This window comes from Rhinatrema bivittatum, chromosome 13 (assembly GCF_901001135.1).
Source record: "Rhinatrema bivittatum chromosome 13, aRhiBiv1.1, whole genome shotgun sequence".
NCBI lineage: Eukaryota > Metazoa > Chordata > Amphibia > Gymnophiona > Rhinatrematidae > Rhinatrema > Rhinatrema bivittatum.
Window position 1 is genome coordinate 59531739 of NC_042627.1, and position 17110 is coordinate 59548848.

General features: G+C 45.8%; 1 protein-coding gene across 5 annotated transcripts in view; it reads right to left on the reverse strand.

Moving 5' to 3' along the window:
- LOC115075138 (nicotinamide riboside kinase 2-like) overlaps nucleotides 1–17107 on the reverse strand; it is a 34596-nt gene extending 17489 nt beyond the window's left edge. For 2 of the 5 annotated variants that reach the window (XM_029575357.1, XM_029575356.1), the window contains exon 1: nucleotides 6250–6284. In XM_029575357.1, coding sequence (XP_029431217.1) covers nucleotides 6250–6269 — 20 coding nt within the window. In that variant the 5' untranslated portion in view covers nucleotides 6270–6284. Of the gene's footprint in view, nucleotides 1–6249; nucleotides 6285–6578; nucleotides 6697–6875; nucleotides 7128–17088 lie in introns of those variants that run through there. The other 3 variants (XM_029575361.1, XM_029575359.1, XM_029575358.1) reach the window with 3 other exon arrangements.
- Nucleotides 17108–17110: the final 3 nt, after the last annotated feature.

Sequence of the window (17110 nt, forward strand, 5' to 3'; positions counted from 1 at the left end):
GATCAGTCCGGCACAACAAGAACCCGGTGGCTTTCCAGTTCTACTCTTTGTAAAAGCCTGCCTCTGAGTGCCCATGGAGGGAAGATATAGAGAAGTTCTCCCTCCAGCCTCCAGGGATGGACTAAGGCATCAATGCCTAACGACCCCTGTTCCCGTTGCCAGCTGAAGAAACAGTCCACCTTCATTATTCTGTCTGGTCGCCATCAGATCCACTTGTGGATAGATCCAGTGAAAGACATCCAAGCTTCTCCAGGATCTAACCAGTTTTGGCTAAGAAAGTCTGCCTGAACATTTTCCTGACTGGCGATGTGCACTACTGAGAGCTACCATAGGTTCTTCTCTGCCCACGGGAACAGAAGTGATAATCTCACTGAAATGCCACAACTCAGTGTTTCCTCCTTCTGATTTACATATGCCAGTGCTGTGCATTGTCCGAGAGGACCCAACAGGCTCTCCCCTGAATCAGTGGGAGAAAGTGAAGAAGAGCCATACCAATGTCCCTGGTCTCCAGTCAGTTGGTGGACCACAAGGCCTCCGTTGAAAACCAACTCTCCTGAGCCACCTGCATTTGACAATGAACTTCCTCCTCCCAACCAGAGAGGCTTCCATCCTTTGTCACCAAGATCCAGGATGGTGTAAGAAGATAAGGACATAAGAAAATGCCATACTGGGTCAGACCAAGGGTCCATCAAGCCCAGCATCCTGTTTCCAACAGTGGCCAATCCAGGCCATAAGAACCTGGCAAGTACCCAAAAACGAAGTCTATTCCATGTTACCATTGCTAATGGCAGTGGCTATTCTCTAAGTGAACTTAATAGCAGTTAGTATAGCGGTGTTTAAAAAAGGATTGTAGTTTAAGCTGACTCCCTTCAACAGATACAAAAGGGTCCATCCACCAGAGCAGTGCCTCACAGACCGGTTGACTCACAGGAAGCAACATTTCATAGTCCTGGGATGCCAAAGACCATTTTGACAGGGCCGAGGCCTGGCCCATGGGACCAAGTCCAGGGTTGCCGCCATCAAGTCTAGCACCTGCAAGTCGTCTCACACAGATAGTCCCAGGAAACAGTGAATGTGTTAGAGTATCTTGGGAAACCATTCATCTGTGAGGAACACTTTTCCTACCTGAGTATCGAACCATGTCCCAAGCAATCCAGGGACTGAGTGGGCTGCAAGGTACTCTTGGCAAAATTGATCCCCCAGCCCAAGCCTTCTAAGAACTGCACCACACGACGAGCCACCGGCACTGCCTCCTGGTGCGATGGAGCATGGATTAACCAGTGGAGATGTGTGCATCGTAATTACCTCTGGCTGGAGAGTTGTCGTTACCACAACCATTACCTTGATAAACTCACATGGTGCAATCGCTAGCCCAAAAGGTAGTTCTTGGAATTGGAAATGTTCATGCAGATGATATCCCTGATCCTGTTCCTGGATTGGGATGTGAAGATAGGCCAACATTGGCTCTGGTGAGCATAGGAATTCTCCCTGGCAAACTGCAGTGAGTACAGACCACAGGTTTCCATGTGGAAATGGGGAACTCACAGACAGCGATTCACATCCTTGAGATTAAGATGGGAGGAAAAGACCAGTCCTCCTTGGCTTTATAAAATAAATGGTATAACTGCCCTGGCCCTGCTCTAAGGGGTGTACCAATATTACTACCTGCAGGTTCTGAAGTCTTAAAGTTTTGCAGATACCCTGTTCTGCTCCAGCCAAATAGACTAACATCAGAAAGACATCCTGAATGGGACAATGAAGACCCAACACATAACCTGACCAGACAATCTCCAACAGCTCCTGGTCAAACATTACCTTGTCCATTCCCTGTAAAACTGCAGATCTCCTACAGGATCCAGAAGGGAGTAGACCCGTGGGCACTCAGGAGGCAGCTCTACTGGCCCCTGTGGATGAAAGCATCAGTCCTTTGCCGTCTGGCTCCATGAAAGGACTGACAGCCTCTTGGCCTGGAACATGCATGTTATCACCAAAAAACTGGCTACCTGATTGTTATCGCCTAAAGACTTGAAATTGCCTCTGCCTTCTGCTCCCTCTATAAAAGCAGTGGCCCTTATCCTCTGGCAAACAGTGCGGCTTTGGATCTCAGAGGTTGTCACTGACTGGTCTAGACCCTTCCCGTAAAGTAACTTGCCCTTAAAGGCTAACTCCCTCAAACAGGTTTTAGACCACGAGTCAGCTGCCCAATTGCAAAGCCACAGCAGCCGATGCACCACAACCAAAAGGGCCACTGCCGGGGAAGAGCTTCATAACAAGACATATATAAAAGCATCAGCCAGAAAGGCTGCTGCAGATTCCATCCTGGTCACCTCCTCGCTTTCTGGCACCTGTTGGATCCAATGAAGGAGAGCCCAGACCACTATAGCTAAACAAATGGAAATCTGGAACTCCATTGCCACTGAAATAAGTTTCCTCAAAAGGTGGCACCATCTTCCTGTCTTGTGGATCCTTCAGGGACACACCCCTCCATAGAAATGGTAGTAAGCCTGGTGATAGTTGTCACCAGAGCATCCACAACTGGGACCTAAAAAACCTTCTGCACCAAAGCCGGTGGGAGAGGATACAACTGCTGCAGGAGATTAACACCACAAAGATCTGACTCCAGGGCTTCCTACTCAGCCAACATCATCTCTTCTACCTCCGAGAAGAACAGGAAAGGGATAGTGGTCTTTTGCTTTCCCTTATAGAATCCCACACCGGAGTTTCCTGATGCTTAGACTCCTCCAGGTGGAGACAAATCTATTCAAACAACAGATTGTGTCCCTGTGAAAGAGAGTGAGCACAGAATCTGCTTCAGCAATGGAGGGGAATTCCCCTCCTCCAAAGACACCAAACTCTCGGCATCCCCAGCCTAGTCTGGATTCCCTGGGTCCTTCCAAGAAGGCCTGGGCAACTCAATGGCAGGCTGTGCCCTTTTGGCAGGAACCTGGGGAGAGGCAACTGACAGCAATTGCCTAACACCTTAGCTATGGCCCTGTATGCCAGAGACCCAGGCTTATGAAAAGCACAGAAGGCCAGACAAAGAAAATGAAAGAGTTCTGGGGAAAATGCCCCCTCCCCAAGCCCCAGGGCTAGTGCAGAAGCCCTTCTATCAGCTCCCCACCCCTCTGCTACTATCAGCACCAAAACAGGAGGAGAATCAAACTCACCACCGGGCTCTGCTGTCTCAGCAACCTCTAGGCCCGAGCATGTGGCCACATTCAAAATGGTCACCGCCTCTGGATCCCATGTAGTTGATAGTGTAACAGGGCCTTCCAGGGTCAGTATGCCAAAAAACTATTAGGCAGCAAAAGGGGAGCCAGTCCTGCCGTCAAACATAAGCCGGATTCTTCCCCTGTCCAACGGCATGCCAAACAGACGGGGCCTTTCCCGCTGCCCAGAGGACCCCTGCTGGCCTCGCAGTGCCAGCACCCATGGCCCAACTTCTCCATCAGGTCAGCCACATCGCTCAGGCCAACCAGTGAGAGAGAGAGAGTCCCAGCCACGAAGCTCTGACCCCTCCCCTGCGCAGTCACAGCAATGCCGGCTGCAATCTCTCCAGATAGCCGTCACTCCCAGCAAAAAATCTCCCTCAAGAGTTAAAAAAAAAAAAAAATCAACAGGCCAGAGAGAGGGAGGGGGAGAAGGGAAGACCAGTATGGGGATTAAAACTAATGACTCGCCGTAGACCTGGAAGCAGGAAAAACTCCACAGAAGGAGAAGACAAGTCAACCTCTCTGTTTCCCCCCCCCCCCCCCCCTTTTTTTTTTTTATATATGCTACACGGTCAAGCACAACCCAACATCCCCTCAGGAGTTGGGAGCGGAAGGACTTGCGCTTCTGGCCGTGACCAGTAGCCTGGTGCAGGGGTCTGATCATGGATCCACTGCCAGCCTGCTGCAGCATTCCATTCTTACCATCTGCTGGAGGCAGAAAATACTGGATTCCTGCTGCTACACCACTTCCTAACTAGTGACTATGATGTGTCAAAGTAAAACAGTATTTGTCTCCATTTGCTGGTAAGTGAAAATAGTTTGTCAGTGTTGGACTGGTAGCTGGATGTGATGGAAGTTCCAGTTTGTTGAAAGTTCGAGTCAGTTTTATAATAAAGAGGCTTTCTTGTCATGCATGACAGACAACACTGAGTTGATATTTCAAAGCAAATAAGATTTAGCAGTCCTAGCTGCAATGCACAAGAATGGGTATGCATTTTTTATGAAAACTAATAATTAAAAAATGCTGGGCTATTTTCAGAGTACACAGCTTACTCTTATTCATCTCCTCAGCATAAAAGTATATCTTCCTAAACATCTGACTGCTTTCATAAAAAAATGGTCTGGGGAAAAAGTAAAGCAAATGGTCATTTTTTTTTAAATCCAAACGTTTTGCAGTATACTAAACAAATACAGAAATAAAATGGAAACAAGTCAGAAATAATGTAAAGAGAATGTGTATGGGAAAAAAGACATGAACAAAAGGAGAGATGAATAATAGCAAAGGAGTGAGTTACACAGGCAAATAGGGGTATGCACATTTTCTCATTTCTTTTTACTTTTTTTTTTTTTAAGTTCTAACCCTCTGTAGGCTTTAAATACTATGTGCCTTCACTGTGCCAAAAGAAATAAAATGCCCGGACTAGCTATAGCCCCACAGAATGATAGCAGATCAAGACTGAAAGGCTCGTTTAATTTATCCAACAGTTAGCTCAAATTGTATTCACTCATTTATAGTTTTGTATTAATGACACCAGCCAGCTCTATGCTTAGAGCAGCCTCCTGAAAAAGCAAGGAATAAATGCAAGTGGGGTGATGAAGTTTTGTTTTTTCAACTGATGAGCACTTTATGATTTTTATTATGAAACATACACTACCCAGGAAAAAGGATTGGGAATTTAAAATGGAGAACAAGTTAAGTATAAAGTTTTAAAAACTGGGCATGAGCAAGAACAGCCATCTATTAATTAGGGCTAAAATCTCACCTCTGCTCTAAAGCTAGTAGCCAAGTTCGTCATGGAGAAATCATGTAGTATAGTGTTATGCTGTTTATTGAACTAAAATAAGAATATTCCAAACATAATGGAGCACTGGTCTTAGCCTGATGTAATAAGAGGGATAACCTACACAGAGTTCAGTCTTATTTGCTATTCAACTCTTCTTTACCTTTGTAAAAATAAATATCATGTTAGCATGAGGCAGGCTCTGTCAAAAAGACTGTCACTACTGGGTGCACAGTTCTCCCAAGCTTCATGCTGTTCCTGGCAATGCTGTGCCTCAGGAACACTCACTGCCACAGTGAGTGTTCCTGAGGCACAGGATCCCTGTGTAATCCGCACCAAAAGCACTGAATATTCTAAAACAAAAGCAGAGTGCCACATCCATGGGAAATTATCACTCCAGCCAAAATCAGCTGGAGTTTTCTGTCAGCTGAAATATAGGGCGTTATACATTAATTTTGTGCTAGCTTGAGGTTAGGCTCATTGATGGAGAGGTTACCATCTGATGTCTTTCATCTTGAAAGCTAGAAATCGCTTTATGATATTTGAGGCTAGGCATGTTTCCCTTTCTTGACAAAAACAAATTCAACTCTAAAACTCTATCTAATGAAATGCCTTCAATAGGTTCCCTCCGTAGTCTGTAATGTCACACATGCAGTGAAAGGGAAAGTACCCAAGATGTCATTGCCCATAAACAACAGGTCAAAAAAAATCTCTCCATTATTCACTGCATCTGTCTGACATATCTGTGCTTAACAGGGCCAAAAGGAAGTGTACAGACATGGGCTCTGCTGCCTTGAAATTGCCAGGCAGCGTCCAGAGTGCTTAGGTTCTCAGCCTCAGATCCCCTGTGGTGATATTTCTAACTGGCAGGAGTAAAAAGCCATGCTCCCCAGGCTAGGGGAGAGTCCATTTGTTATTTCAAACGTTTTATGTTACCCAAAAAGAGCATGATAGCAAGACTGGGAGGAGGTAGGCACGGTCTGAAAGGTAATAAAAAATAAAAGCAAGGATCTTAGCTCTTTCCTACTACCAGATCTCACTGCTGGAGTTAGAAACCTACACTAAACTGCCATTCAGGCTTGTAAGTCCCCCGATTACCAGTCACATTCATTTCATTTACAGCCTCCTAGAGGGCACAACCAATTATGCCCGGTCCTAATGAGCTGGTTAGCACAGGGCATAAGTTAAGGAGGCGTCCCTGATACTAACCCAAATATTTCACAGCATCCCAAGCCTCATTTCAGAATGATACTAACGTTAAAGGCAGACTGAACATATCACAGCTTTTATTTTCATTGACTCTCCATTGACTAGTTTCTAGATGAAAAAGGAAGCCTTTCAAATGAGAAAGTACATAATTTGGCAGAAGCTGGGTCAACCTTGCACTGGAAAGCGGTGGCAGCTCTGCCCAACAAACAAGCTGGCAGAAAATGTCCTTAGGCAGGGCCAAATTTAAGGTTATGGTGCCCATAGGCAAAATGCGGGGGGTGGGGGAGGGATTTCACCTCCAGAAATGAAAAAGCAGCAGGGCAGTTCCCAGTCTTGGGGTGCCTTCGGAATTTGGCGCGCGCGCTTGGGACCTCACCTATGCCTAAAGCTGACCCCTAGTTTTATCCTCCGCCTCAGACCCCCCTCCCCCATCACTGCTGTCATGCAGGCACCGCTCGGAAGCCACTGTGCCTAATCCACACACGCGGGACTCTCACGCCGCGCCAGGGGTCCCGTAAACTGGGGCGCGCTTTCGCTGGGACACTCTCACTCGGGCACTACTGCTGCCGCTGGTAACTGACGCTCCCGGCTCGCTTCTGTTTACTGTAACTGACACTGACGCGCGCGCGCCGACCGTCATTCTCTGTATCCGTAACGGACACGCTCCACTCACCCGCCGATTCCGATGATGTGCTTCATGGTGTAGTCCTGGCACTCGTAAACAACACGAACACAAATCTACGAGCCCGAAGACCCGAAACCCAGGCGGGCAATGCGCGGAAGCGGAGAGGAGAAGGGGAAAGAGAGAGAGAGAACATCAACTACTTAAAAGCTCCATGTTTGAGCGGAACTGCATACTCGGCCGAGCTGAGCCTCAAACAAGCGCGCTCCAGAAATTAAACCACCAGCCGGCGAACGTCAACCGGCTTCCGCGCCCCGGGGCTTCCATTGGCTGCTCAAGCGACGCACCACGACCAATGGGGCGCCGGGGGTCAGTGATGCGGCGTCCTGCTCGCGCTTTTATCGCTAGTCGGTGTGGCCCATCATCGAAACGATTACATTCGATGGCGTCGCCGATGTGAGGTGGTGTGGGATGCCAAGTTGCCCCCCCCCCCCTCCGCCGCCTTTACCACCCCGGTTTCGACTCCCCACACTGCAGCCTGGTGCCAGAAGTAGCGGCACTGCGCGTTCAACGTGTTTCCCTCCCGCCGGCGCTAGCTTCTCCCACACAAATCAGCTGTTTGAATCGCGCCCTGATCCGTTGCAGCGCGGCGTTCATTCAGACCACTTATTTGTGACTTGAATCGCGCGGGAGTCCGGGTAGTACCTTAGCCGCGCCACTGCGGGGCAGGAGTAGCGGTCCAGGTGAAGCAGCGATCTGGACTCGAATTTGGGGAAAGAATCTTGACAGAGGGGGAGCATCTGGGTTATAGTTTGCGCATTCTATTGTGGGGAATAAAGAACATGTTTCACGAGACCCGTAGTAACTCGCAGGATAAACAATTCACTTTGTGCATGGAAAGTGGAAAAGACTCATTTTCCTCGCAAAATTAAATAGATTTAGCTGACAGAATGGTTCCTCAAGGCTTCTTATATCCTCTAATTTAGAAGATAACTTTAGCGTCATAAGGCTCTGGTTTGGGTGTATTCAGAGCCGGTGCACGGGTATTAGGTGCTGTAGAGTGTAGAGGAGCCTTCTGTCTTGTGCCCCCCTCCCCGTCCTGGCCTCCCTGGCCCAAACAAACAAGTAAAAATTATACATTTAAAATAGATTTTACATGAAAAAGGACATTCAAAGTTAAGTTTTCTGAGATAAAGGGATCACAACAGTGCATGTAAATATAATACATGGAATAAGGAGTAGCCTAGTGGTTAGAGCAGTGGGCTACGAACCCTCCTGGTTCGAGTCCTGCTGTTGCTCCTTGTGACCTTGGGCAAGTTACTTTACCCTCCATTGCGTCAGGTACAAACTTAGGGGGTCATTTATCAAAGTGCTATGTTACCCAGGTAGAGAGTCCATCAAGCTAGGTTGAGAGAACATTGCACAAATCTCATCTTTGTGTAAGTTTCCTCACTCTGACGGCTATCAAATCTTCACAATGTCAAAGTGGCCCCTAACCCCTACACTAATACCTAAACCTCACCTCGAGTGACTAGGTAGGCCTCATATAGAGGTATAAATACCTACCTAGTATGAGGTCATTATGCTAATACCTATGCAAAAAGCGGAATATAAATCTCAATAAAAATAATATACATATTGCTGAAAGGCAAAAAAACCCCAAAAAACCATATGGTATTAGACCTATTGTAATGCATGGTACTCAAATTCATGAGTAAAGGGAATTATTATTACAATATAGTAAACCTCCCATACCAAAGCAGCACTAAGTATCAGCACTCAAATAGTAACAACCCTACCTATGAAAAGGAAACGCTGTATAAATATTACACCAGGCCCTAAAACACCAATATACCTCCTATTAGAAAACAGAACAAGTCTAGCTGCTAAAGAACCCTACACAGAAACTATATACTAACTAACAATACCTCAAGTTTGAGCACACATGCAGAACACAATAAAACTTCACCAAATACAGAATAAAGAGACTATAAGGTCAAAATTAAAAATGTGCAGACAAAAACAACTGGAAACTGACACTAGATTTTGGATGCAACACAACATTATGAAAACAATGTCTGTCATTCTTCATAAAATAAACAATGAAATGAAGAAATATAAAGCATAAATAATAATAAAAACATACCAGTAAAATGAATATTTCAAAATGTAGACACATAGAATGAAATCCAATAATTAAAAACTCATAAAAAATGTTCCAACTCCAAAACAAAAATTGGAAAACAGCACACACATCAATTAAAACTAACAAGGATATAAAATGAACCACTGGGAACTTTTGATTTCCAGATGCTCTGAGATTGTCGTGGATTAGCTGATGGGGTGGGGAATGGGGGTTGTTGCCACAAACTTTTTCTCTCGTATACACACATACACATTCGTTCTCTCTCACACACAAACACATACACACACACGTCATTTACTCAGATAGGCCCCCTCAAACACACAAATAGGTTCCTTATACAATTCACAAATGCACCATCAGACAGCTTCCTCCCTCTCTCATTAACTCCATCACTGTCTCATACACACACAATCCCTCTCACTCACATACACATACTGCATAGAGGATCCCTGTTTCACAGGCACACGTTCCCTCTGCCTCTCTCATACACTACCTGATATACTCTGCCTCTTGCAGAAACACTCTCCCCCTTCACACAGGCTCCCTTACTCTCTGGCATACACACCCTTATATAGGTTCCCTTTCTACCACACACACACACACATATCTGCATTCTCACTCCCTCACAGGCTCCCTATCTCTATCTCACATACACACAAACAGAGGCACTCTCACATACATACACACACACACGCTTCCAATCTCTCTTTGGTTTATAGGCTCTCTTGGTCTCCTTCTTTCTTCTGAAGGTGTATGGGCTCCGCCCCCGGTCTCCTCAGCCTGTATCTTCTGTCTTCAGCCATTCTCAGGCACCTCTTTCTCTCTTCTGCGGAGAGTATCTTCTCGGCCATGAGCAGAATGAGCTCTGCTTGCAGCCCGCTGAGTCTCTGCTCCTGTTGACCTTGAGAGGGATGGGCTCCATTCGAGGCCCGCCAAGTCTCTTCTTGGCCACAAGCGGGATGGGTTCCACTTGCGATCCGCCAAGTCTCTGATTCTGTCGGCCACAAGCGAGATGGGCTCCACTCACAGCTCCACATGGCAACTCTTTGCCGCCTTGTAATGGTTGGTGCCCTAGGCAACCGCTTAGTTCATCTAGTGGACATGCTGGTCCCAGGTGTATTCCCTTCTCCATATGATTGTATTTCCCCTAAGATACTTTTCATGTCTTTTAATTTTTTACTGCTCTTTTGAGTGTTATTTTGTGTAAGGGATAGAAATGCATACATTTTGATTATAGATGAGCCTTAGACTAAAAACAAAGCAGCAATAATCAACCTCTATAATTTGGTCAACAAAATTGTTAAGACTGCACCTCATTGTTTTGATTTTCATTTGTTCTCAGGATCAAGATTCATTAGTAATCTATTGAAATTTGTGAACTCTCACATAGTCTTTCTAACCATTACAGATAGAAATTAATTAAGACTCTGAAATAATTGCCAGAAAAATATTTGGTAGGTAAGGATTGTAGCAGGGGGTTATTTTGATCCGCTTTAAGGTTCTTGAAAAGTGATAAATTAGATGGTACAGTAGACCACAGGTAGGACATTATTCTCATAAGAACATAAGGTATGCCATATTGGGTTAGACCAAGGGTCCATAAAGCCCGGTATCCTGTTTCCAACAGTGGCCATTCCAAGTCACAAGTACCTGGCAAGTACTCAAACATTAATCAGATCCCATGCTACTAATGCCGGCAACAAGCAGTGGCTATTCCCTATTGATTAATAGCAGTTTATGTACTTCTCCAGGAACTTAGCCAAATCTTTTTTAAACCCAGCTACACTAACTGCCTTAACCACCCTCTGGCAATGAATTCTAGGGCTTAATTGTGCATTGAGTGAAAAAGAATTTTCTCTGATTTGTTTTAAATGTGCTACTTGCTGACTTCATGGAATACCCCCTAGCCCTTGTATTATCTGAAAGAATAAATAACCGATATACATTTACCCATTCTAGTCCTCTCATGATTATATAGATCTCTATCATATCCCTCCTCAACCATCTCTTCTCCCCAGGATGATTGTTGGATAAACTAGGTTTCCTTGCTAGCTGAAGACCTGAAGGGACGTTTCTGCCAACACTGAACCCATCAGTGTCACCTTAATGCCAGAGGAGTAATAACCACTGCTCCCAAAGACCAAGGGCATCACATCTTAGATTAGTAACCACATTTCAAATGTTAATAATAAGGGCTGTATCATACAGTTCCATTAAAATGCACTGATTTGGGCAAATGGTTTTGTATTTTTTTCCTGATAATAAAAAACAATTTTTAAAAATTTACATGAGAGAGTGTACCTCCAAAGGCTAGTTATTTGAAAACCCTATTTCTGGAGTCACCAGAGATCCATCAGAAAATAAAGTGATTCTGTCACTGTAACTCCCTCTTGGGGAAAGTCATTATGGAGGCCAAAGTTTTGGGTCTTATGGGATAGCATCCAATATGTGTACATCTGATCTGTACTGCTCCATTTTTATTTGTGACTGGAGCAGGTAGCTATGCTGATGCTGCATCAGTGCTGCGCAGCCCTGATTTGTGCTTTGCACTAATATGTGCATGTACAACCCTGATTCTCTTTGCATGTGCAGGTGTCTCCCTGCAAGCATACATGCGGGCTGGCTGGATGGCTATCTCCCTGTGCATCCTGGTCCACCCAGAGAATGCAAACTTCTGTGAGGCATTCAGCCTATAACATGGTCAGTGGCTCCAAGCAAGCATTAACTGAGAGGATATTTCCTGTATATATTATTACTGTTGCAGTTTTCTGCAGGAAAGGTATGTGGGTCAAATCTGGAGAAACCAATTATCATATCTTCTGTCTCTCTTCACTCAGACACAACAGTGTTTCCCTTGCAGGCTGCAGTCCACTGCGTCCCACTGCATGGTGTGTGTTAGGTAGCTCTTTCTGTAGCCCCAATGTAATAAGGTGCGCTAGGCTGTGCACACATCATCATGTTGTTCTGTGAACATTTTTATGCATAAAACTTCTGATGTAGCAAGGCTTTAGGGGAGAGGGCTAAAGCCTTCAGTGCTGAGCCTCTCTTGGCCTGCAACTGCTCATTGAAATTTTAGTCAAGGCTACCAGACTGAGGGCACTCTAAGGAGGGAGGAACCACATGGTGTCATCTCAGGAGGCAAATGGTGCTATATAGACGTCTCGTCTTTCTGCTATCTCCTTTTGATTCCTTCTTTTTTTTTTTTTACTCACAATCAATCCCCCGAAGGGAAATGCATGTCCAGCATCTGCTGGAGACGGACTGACGTTGGGGCAGAACTATATGGCCATGACGTCAGCTTTTGCTCTGTCTCCATCTGCTGGAACAGGTGCATAACCCATTTGTGGGGATTGACCAGCCTGAACACTGAGAAAATTTGCATTGTGCAATTTGATCTTCTCTTAAAATATCTTTTTTTTCTAATACTAATAACCTATTTGGAACATATAAGCTCCTGTGTTCCTTTCATTACCTCATATCTTTTCTAATATTTGGATACCCTGTTGGAGCCTCAAAACCGAACCCTGTGCTCCAAATGTGATATTGTAAATGCCTTTTTATAGTGATACGTCAATCTCCAGGGCCCTGTGCAAGAGTGTCTGGTACCATAGGCAAACCTTTGGTCATGACCTCTCCACCCCCAACTTAGGTATTGGTGGCAGCTCCAATACAGCACTCCCTTCTTTGGTAGTATTGGCTTTCCCCCTCTGGGTCTTATGCTGGTGGGATTTTGCTATCCCCAAAATTTTAGTGCTGTAGGCGATTGCCTAGTTTGCCTAATTGAAGCACAGCCTCCATAATCTCCTTATTTTCTTCAACTCCCTGTTTAGTGCATACTATATTTATTTATTTATTTAAAAGCTTTTATATACCGGTATTAGTATGCATACATCATACCGGTTTACAATGTAACTTTAAAGGTAGAAATTACAATGAACAGGGAGGGCGAACAAGGAGGAGTATACAAAGAGCAGGAGGTGGAGGAATTAAAGCAATAAATAAAAACTGCAACGGACTATTTACAGGAATATACAAGGCGTAGGCAAGATACTTGCAGAAGTCGGTGTACTTAATCAGGGTAGGCTTGTCGGAAGAGCCATGTTTTAAGTTTTTTTCTGAACTTGGCGTAACATGGCTCTAGCCTGAGAGTGGTAGGGAGGGTGTTCCATTGTTTAGGGCCTGCAATGGATAGTGCACGGTCCCTAGTAGAGGAGAGGTGGGCTTTTTTCAAAGGGGGAATGGAGAGGGTGCCTTTGTTGACAGTGCGAGTGGGTCGTTCAGTGCGTATAGGACGAAAGGGTTCATCCAACCAATTGGAATTGTGCGAGTGGATGGACTTGTGCACTATGGTTAGAATTTTGAAGAGAATTCGGGATGCGATGGGGAGCCAGTGGAGTTCTTTGAGTATTGGGGTAATGTGATCAGCTTTCCTTGAGTTGGTGATGACCCTGGCGATGGCATTCTGGAGCATTTGTAAGGGCTTGGTGGTGGAGGAGGGTAGGCCAAGGAAGAGGGCATTACAGTAGTCCAGCTTTGAGGAAAGGGTGGCTTGGACGACGGTGCGGAAGTCATGATAGTGGAGGAGGGGTCTGAGTTTCTTCAGGATGTGAAGCTTGAAGAAACCTTCTTTGAGGATGGAGTTGATCTGTTTTTTGAGATTGAATTGTTGATCTATGATAACCCCAAGGTCTCTTACTGTGGGTTGGGGTGTTATGACGTTGAAAGCTGGATCGTTGGAGATCGGTGGTTTGGGAGGGAGGTGAGGAGAGATAAGGAGCAGCTCTGTTTTGGAGGAGTTTAGAGCGAGGTGGATGTTGGTGAGGAAGTCATTGATGTTGGCAAGACATGTGTTCCAGAAGGCAAGGGCATCTGAGAGAGAGTTGTGAATGGGAATGACGATTTGAACGTCATCTGCATAGAGGTAGAATTTGAGGCCGAGGTCTGTGAGGAGCTGACATAGAGGTGTGAGATAAATGTTGAAAAGGGTGGAGGAGAGGGAGGAGCCTTGTGGGACACCTTGAGACAAGGGATAGAGTGTGGAGTTGGCGTTTCCTATCTTGACGGAGAACTTTCTGTTAGATAAGTAGGATTTAAACCATAGTAGGGCTAGGCCTGAGATGCCTATTTCGGATAGCCGGTTGATGAGGAGGTTATGGTTGATGGTATCAAAGGCAGCTGAGATGTCGAGTAGGGCGAGGAGGTAACAGTTGCCTCGGTCCATGCCTATGAGTAAGTGGTCCGTGAGGGAGAGCAGGAGGGTTTCTGTATTGAGGTATTTACGGAAGCCGTATTGGGCTGGATGCAGAATGTTGTTGCTTTCTAGATATTCTGTAAGTTGGATGTTTACAATCTTTTCCATAATTTTGGATAGGAAGGGCAGGTTAGAGATAGGGCGGAAGTTAGCGGGGTCTTTAGGGTCTAGTGTTGGTTTTTTTAGGAGGGGCTTGACAATAGCTTGTTTAAGAGCATCTGGGACAGAGCCTGAAGAGAGGGAGGAGTTTATGATGTCTGCGATGGGTTTGGATATAGTGTTCGGGATGGAGAGGAGGGATTTTGTGGGAATGGTGTCTGAAGGGTGGGAAGCTGGTTTAAGTTTTCTGAGAATAGATTCCACTTCTTTAGCGGAAGTCAGGTCAAGGGTTTGGAGGGTGGGTGAAGTGGGGGAAGGTTGGAGGGAGGGGGAAGGGGAGGTGGATGGAGAAGGGTGTTGAAATCTGCGGAGGATGTTGGTGATTTTTGTGAGGAAATACTGGGCGATTTCTTCGCTCTTAGTGGAGGCATCATTCTCAGGGATAGTGGGCTGAGAGGATTTGGTGAGGTTGGCAACATAATTGAAAAGGGCTTTCGGGTTGTACATGTATTGGTGGATCTTAGCTGAAAAGTAGTCTCTTTTTGTTTTGAGGGTGGTTATTCTATATTGGTGAAGGGTAGTTTTGAAACTTGAGGCGAGTTGGGGTGAGGGGGCTTTACGCCAGTTTCTCTCACGCTGCCTGAGGGTATTTTTTAGGGATCTTAGTTCAGTCGTGTACCAGGGTTGATGATTTTTTGTGGGTTGGGTAATGTTACGTCTGGAGATGGGGCATAGTTTGTCAGCAATTTCAAGAGTCATGCTGAGCCAGGATTTGATGGCAGTCTCTGGACTGGAGCAATCAAGGCTAGTGGATGTGTTGGAAATGGCAAGAGCCAGTTCATCTCCAGAGCAGGGTTTCCTGAAGGTGAAGGTGGTGTTGTTTGAGGGAGTGGGGGTAGTAGGGAAGTTAAGGGGGAGGAGGGCTTTTATGAGGAAGTGGTCTGACCAAGGTACAGGGGAGCAGGTGGGGGGGGGTGGGATGGTAGGAAGCAGTGGTTGATGAATATAAGGTCAAGGGAGTGACCAGCTTGGTGCGTGGGGGAGGCAACAATTTGTCTAAGGCCTAGAGCTTGGAGTGCAGTAAGGAATGCCTCACAAGAAGGGGTAAGGGGGGTGGCATCGACATGGAGGTTGAAGTCTCCTAGTATGATGGAAGGGATTTCAATGTTTATGTTGGCAGATAAGAATTCAATTAAGGGGGAGGGGTCCCGTTCGATGGATCCAGGAGGGGCATAAATGAGACAGATTTGCAGTGAGGGGGCTTTGAAGAGGCCAATTTCTAGCTTGGAGGGTGATGTGGTGTGGGAGAGTTTGAGATTAAGGTGTTTCTTGAAGGCTAGGAGGATGCCACCTCCTCTTTTCTTGGGTCTTGGAATGGATAGGAATTCGTAGGATTGTGTAGGTAGCTGGTTCAGGAGGACAATGTCTGTTTCTTTGAGCCAGGTTTCCGTGATGGCACAGATGTCTGGCTTGGTGTCAGTGAGGAGGTCATTTAGGATGGGGGTTTTTTTGGAGAGTGATTGGGCGTTGAACAGAATGATGGAGAGGGTAGTGAGTCCAAGGAATTGGTTGAGGGGGGTAGTGAGGATAGGGAGGAGGGATTTGTAGGGGGGGGTGGGACGGGGGGGATGGGAATGGGGGAGTCTGTTGTGGGGGAGGTGGATGCGGTTGATGTGTTGTGTGGTCATAGTGGGTGAGTAGGCAAAGGAGGAGGGAGGGAGAGGGGGTAGGTAAAAAGGAAACTGAGAGAATATAGGGTAGTACAAGGCGGGGATTAAGGTATCAAGGAGTTAAACTGAGAGAAGGGCACTGAGGGAAGGGCACAAAGCTGATTAGGTAGGGTAAGAGGTGTAAATAGTGTACCATGCAGGTTATACAATGCAGGTCAGACAATGCAGGTTATACAGCTTAGATAACATGCACAAATAACAGAATAGAGCAATTTAAGGTGTTAGGGGGAGTAGTCCAGTGGCTGGGAGGCAGGCTCATGAGCACCTGTGAGAGGTGAGATAGGCACTTTGAGGAGGTGCCCACTCACTCGGAGGTCCTGGAGCTGGATGGGTCTTGGCTGAGAGGCTGGCAAGTGAGCGGCGATACTTCAGGGTCAAAAGGGACTGCTGGGTGAGAAGGAGGTCCGTGTAGTACTTTAGGGTCTTCCAGGGTCCTTCAGGGCGGTCCGAAGGGGCGCTCAAAGGGGCAGGCCCCTTTGAGCGCCCCTTACTATAGTAAGCCCTTACTATAGTAAGCCCAGCTGATGTTCATTAGTTTCACCCAGTTTAATATCAACTAAAATATCCAAATAATTTTCCTGATTAATGCTATTTTTGTACACCAAATGCATCACACTAGTCACACATTAAACTGCATGTCAGTTCTCAGCCATTAGAAAATGATAGTTTGGTGTAATCTGCATAATTGATAACATGTTTTATTTGTCCACATCATTGTTTTTACTTTAATTTTTCAGAGAGATTAATACAGAAAGGAACAGGTAATGCTCACTGCGGTATACAAAAAATAACATTATGCATTACAGTTTGTCCAAAGACCATGAGGTATATAAACCAAGGCAATAGTCCCCATCACTGATAAAAATACTAAAGAGTGATTCAAGCACTCAGAGCCACCACAAGGGGTGGTGGACAAGAAGAGCAACCACCCTGGGCATCAAGCAGGAGGGGAGGGGTATCACTATACTACCCTTTCGACAAAAAAAAAACAAACACACGTTCCCCATAAATCCGAAAAGAAAATAAATAAATACATACCGCAAACTGAAAAAACCCCTTT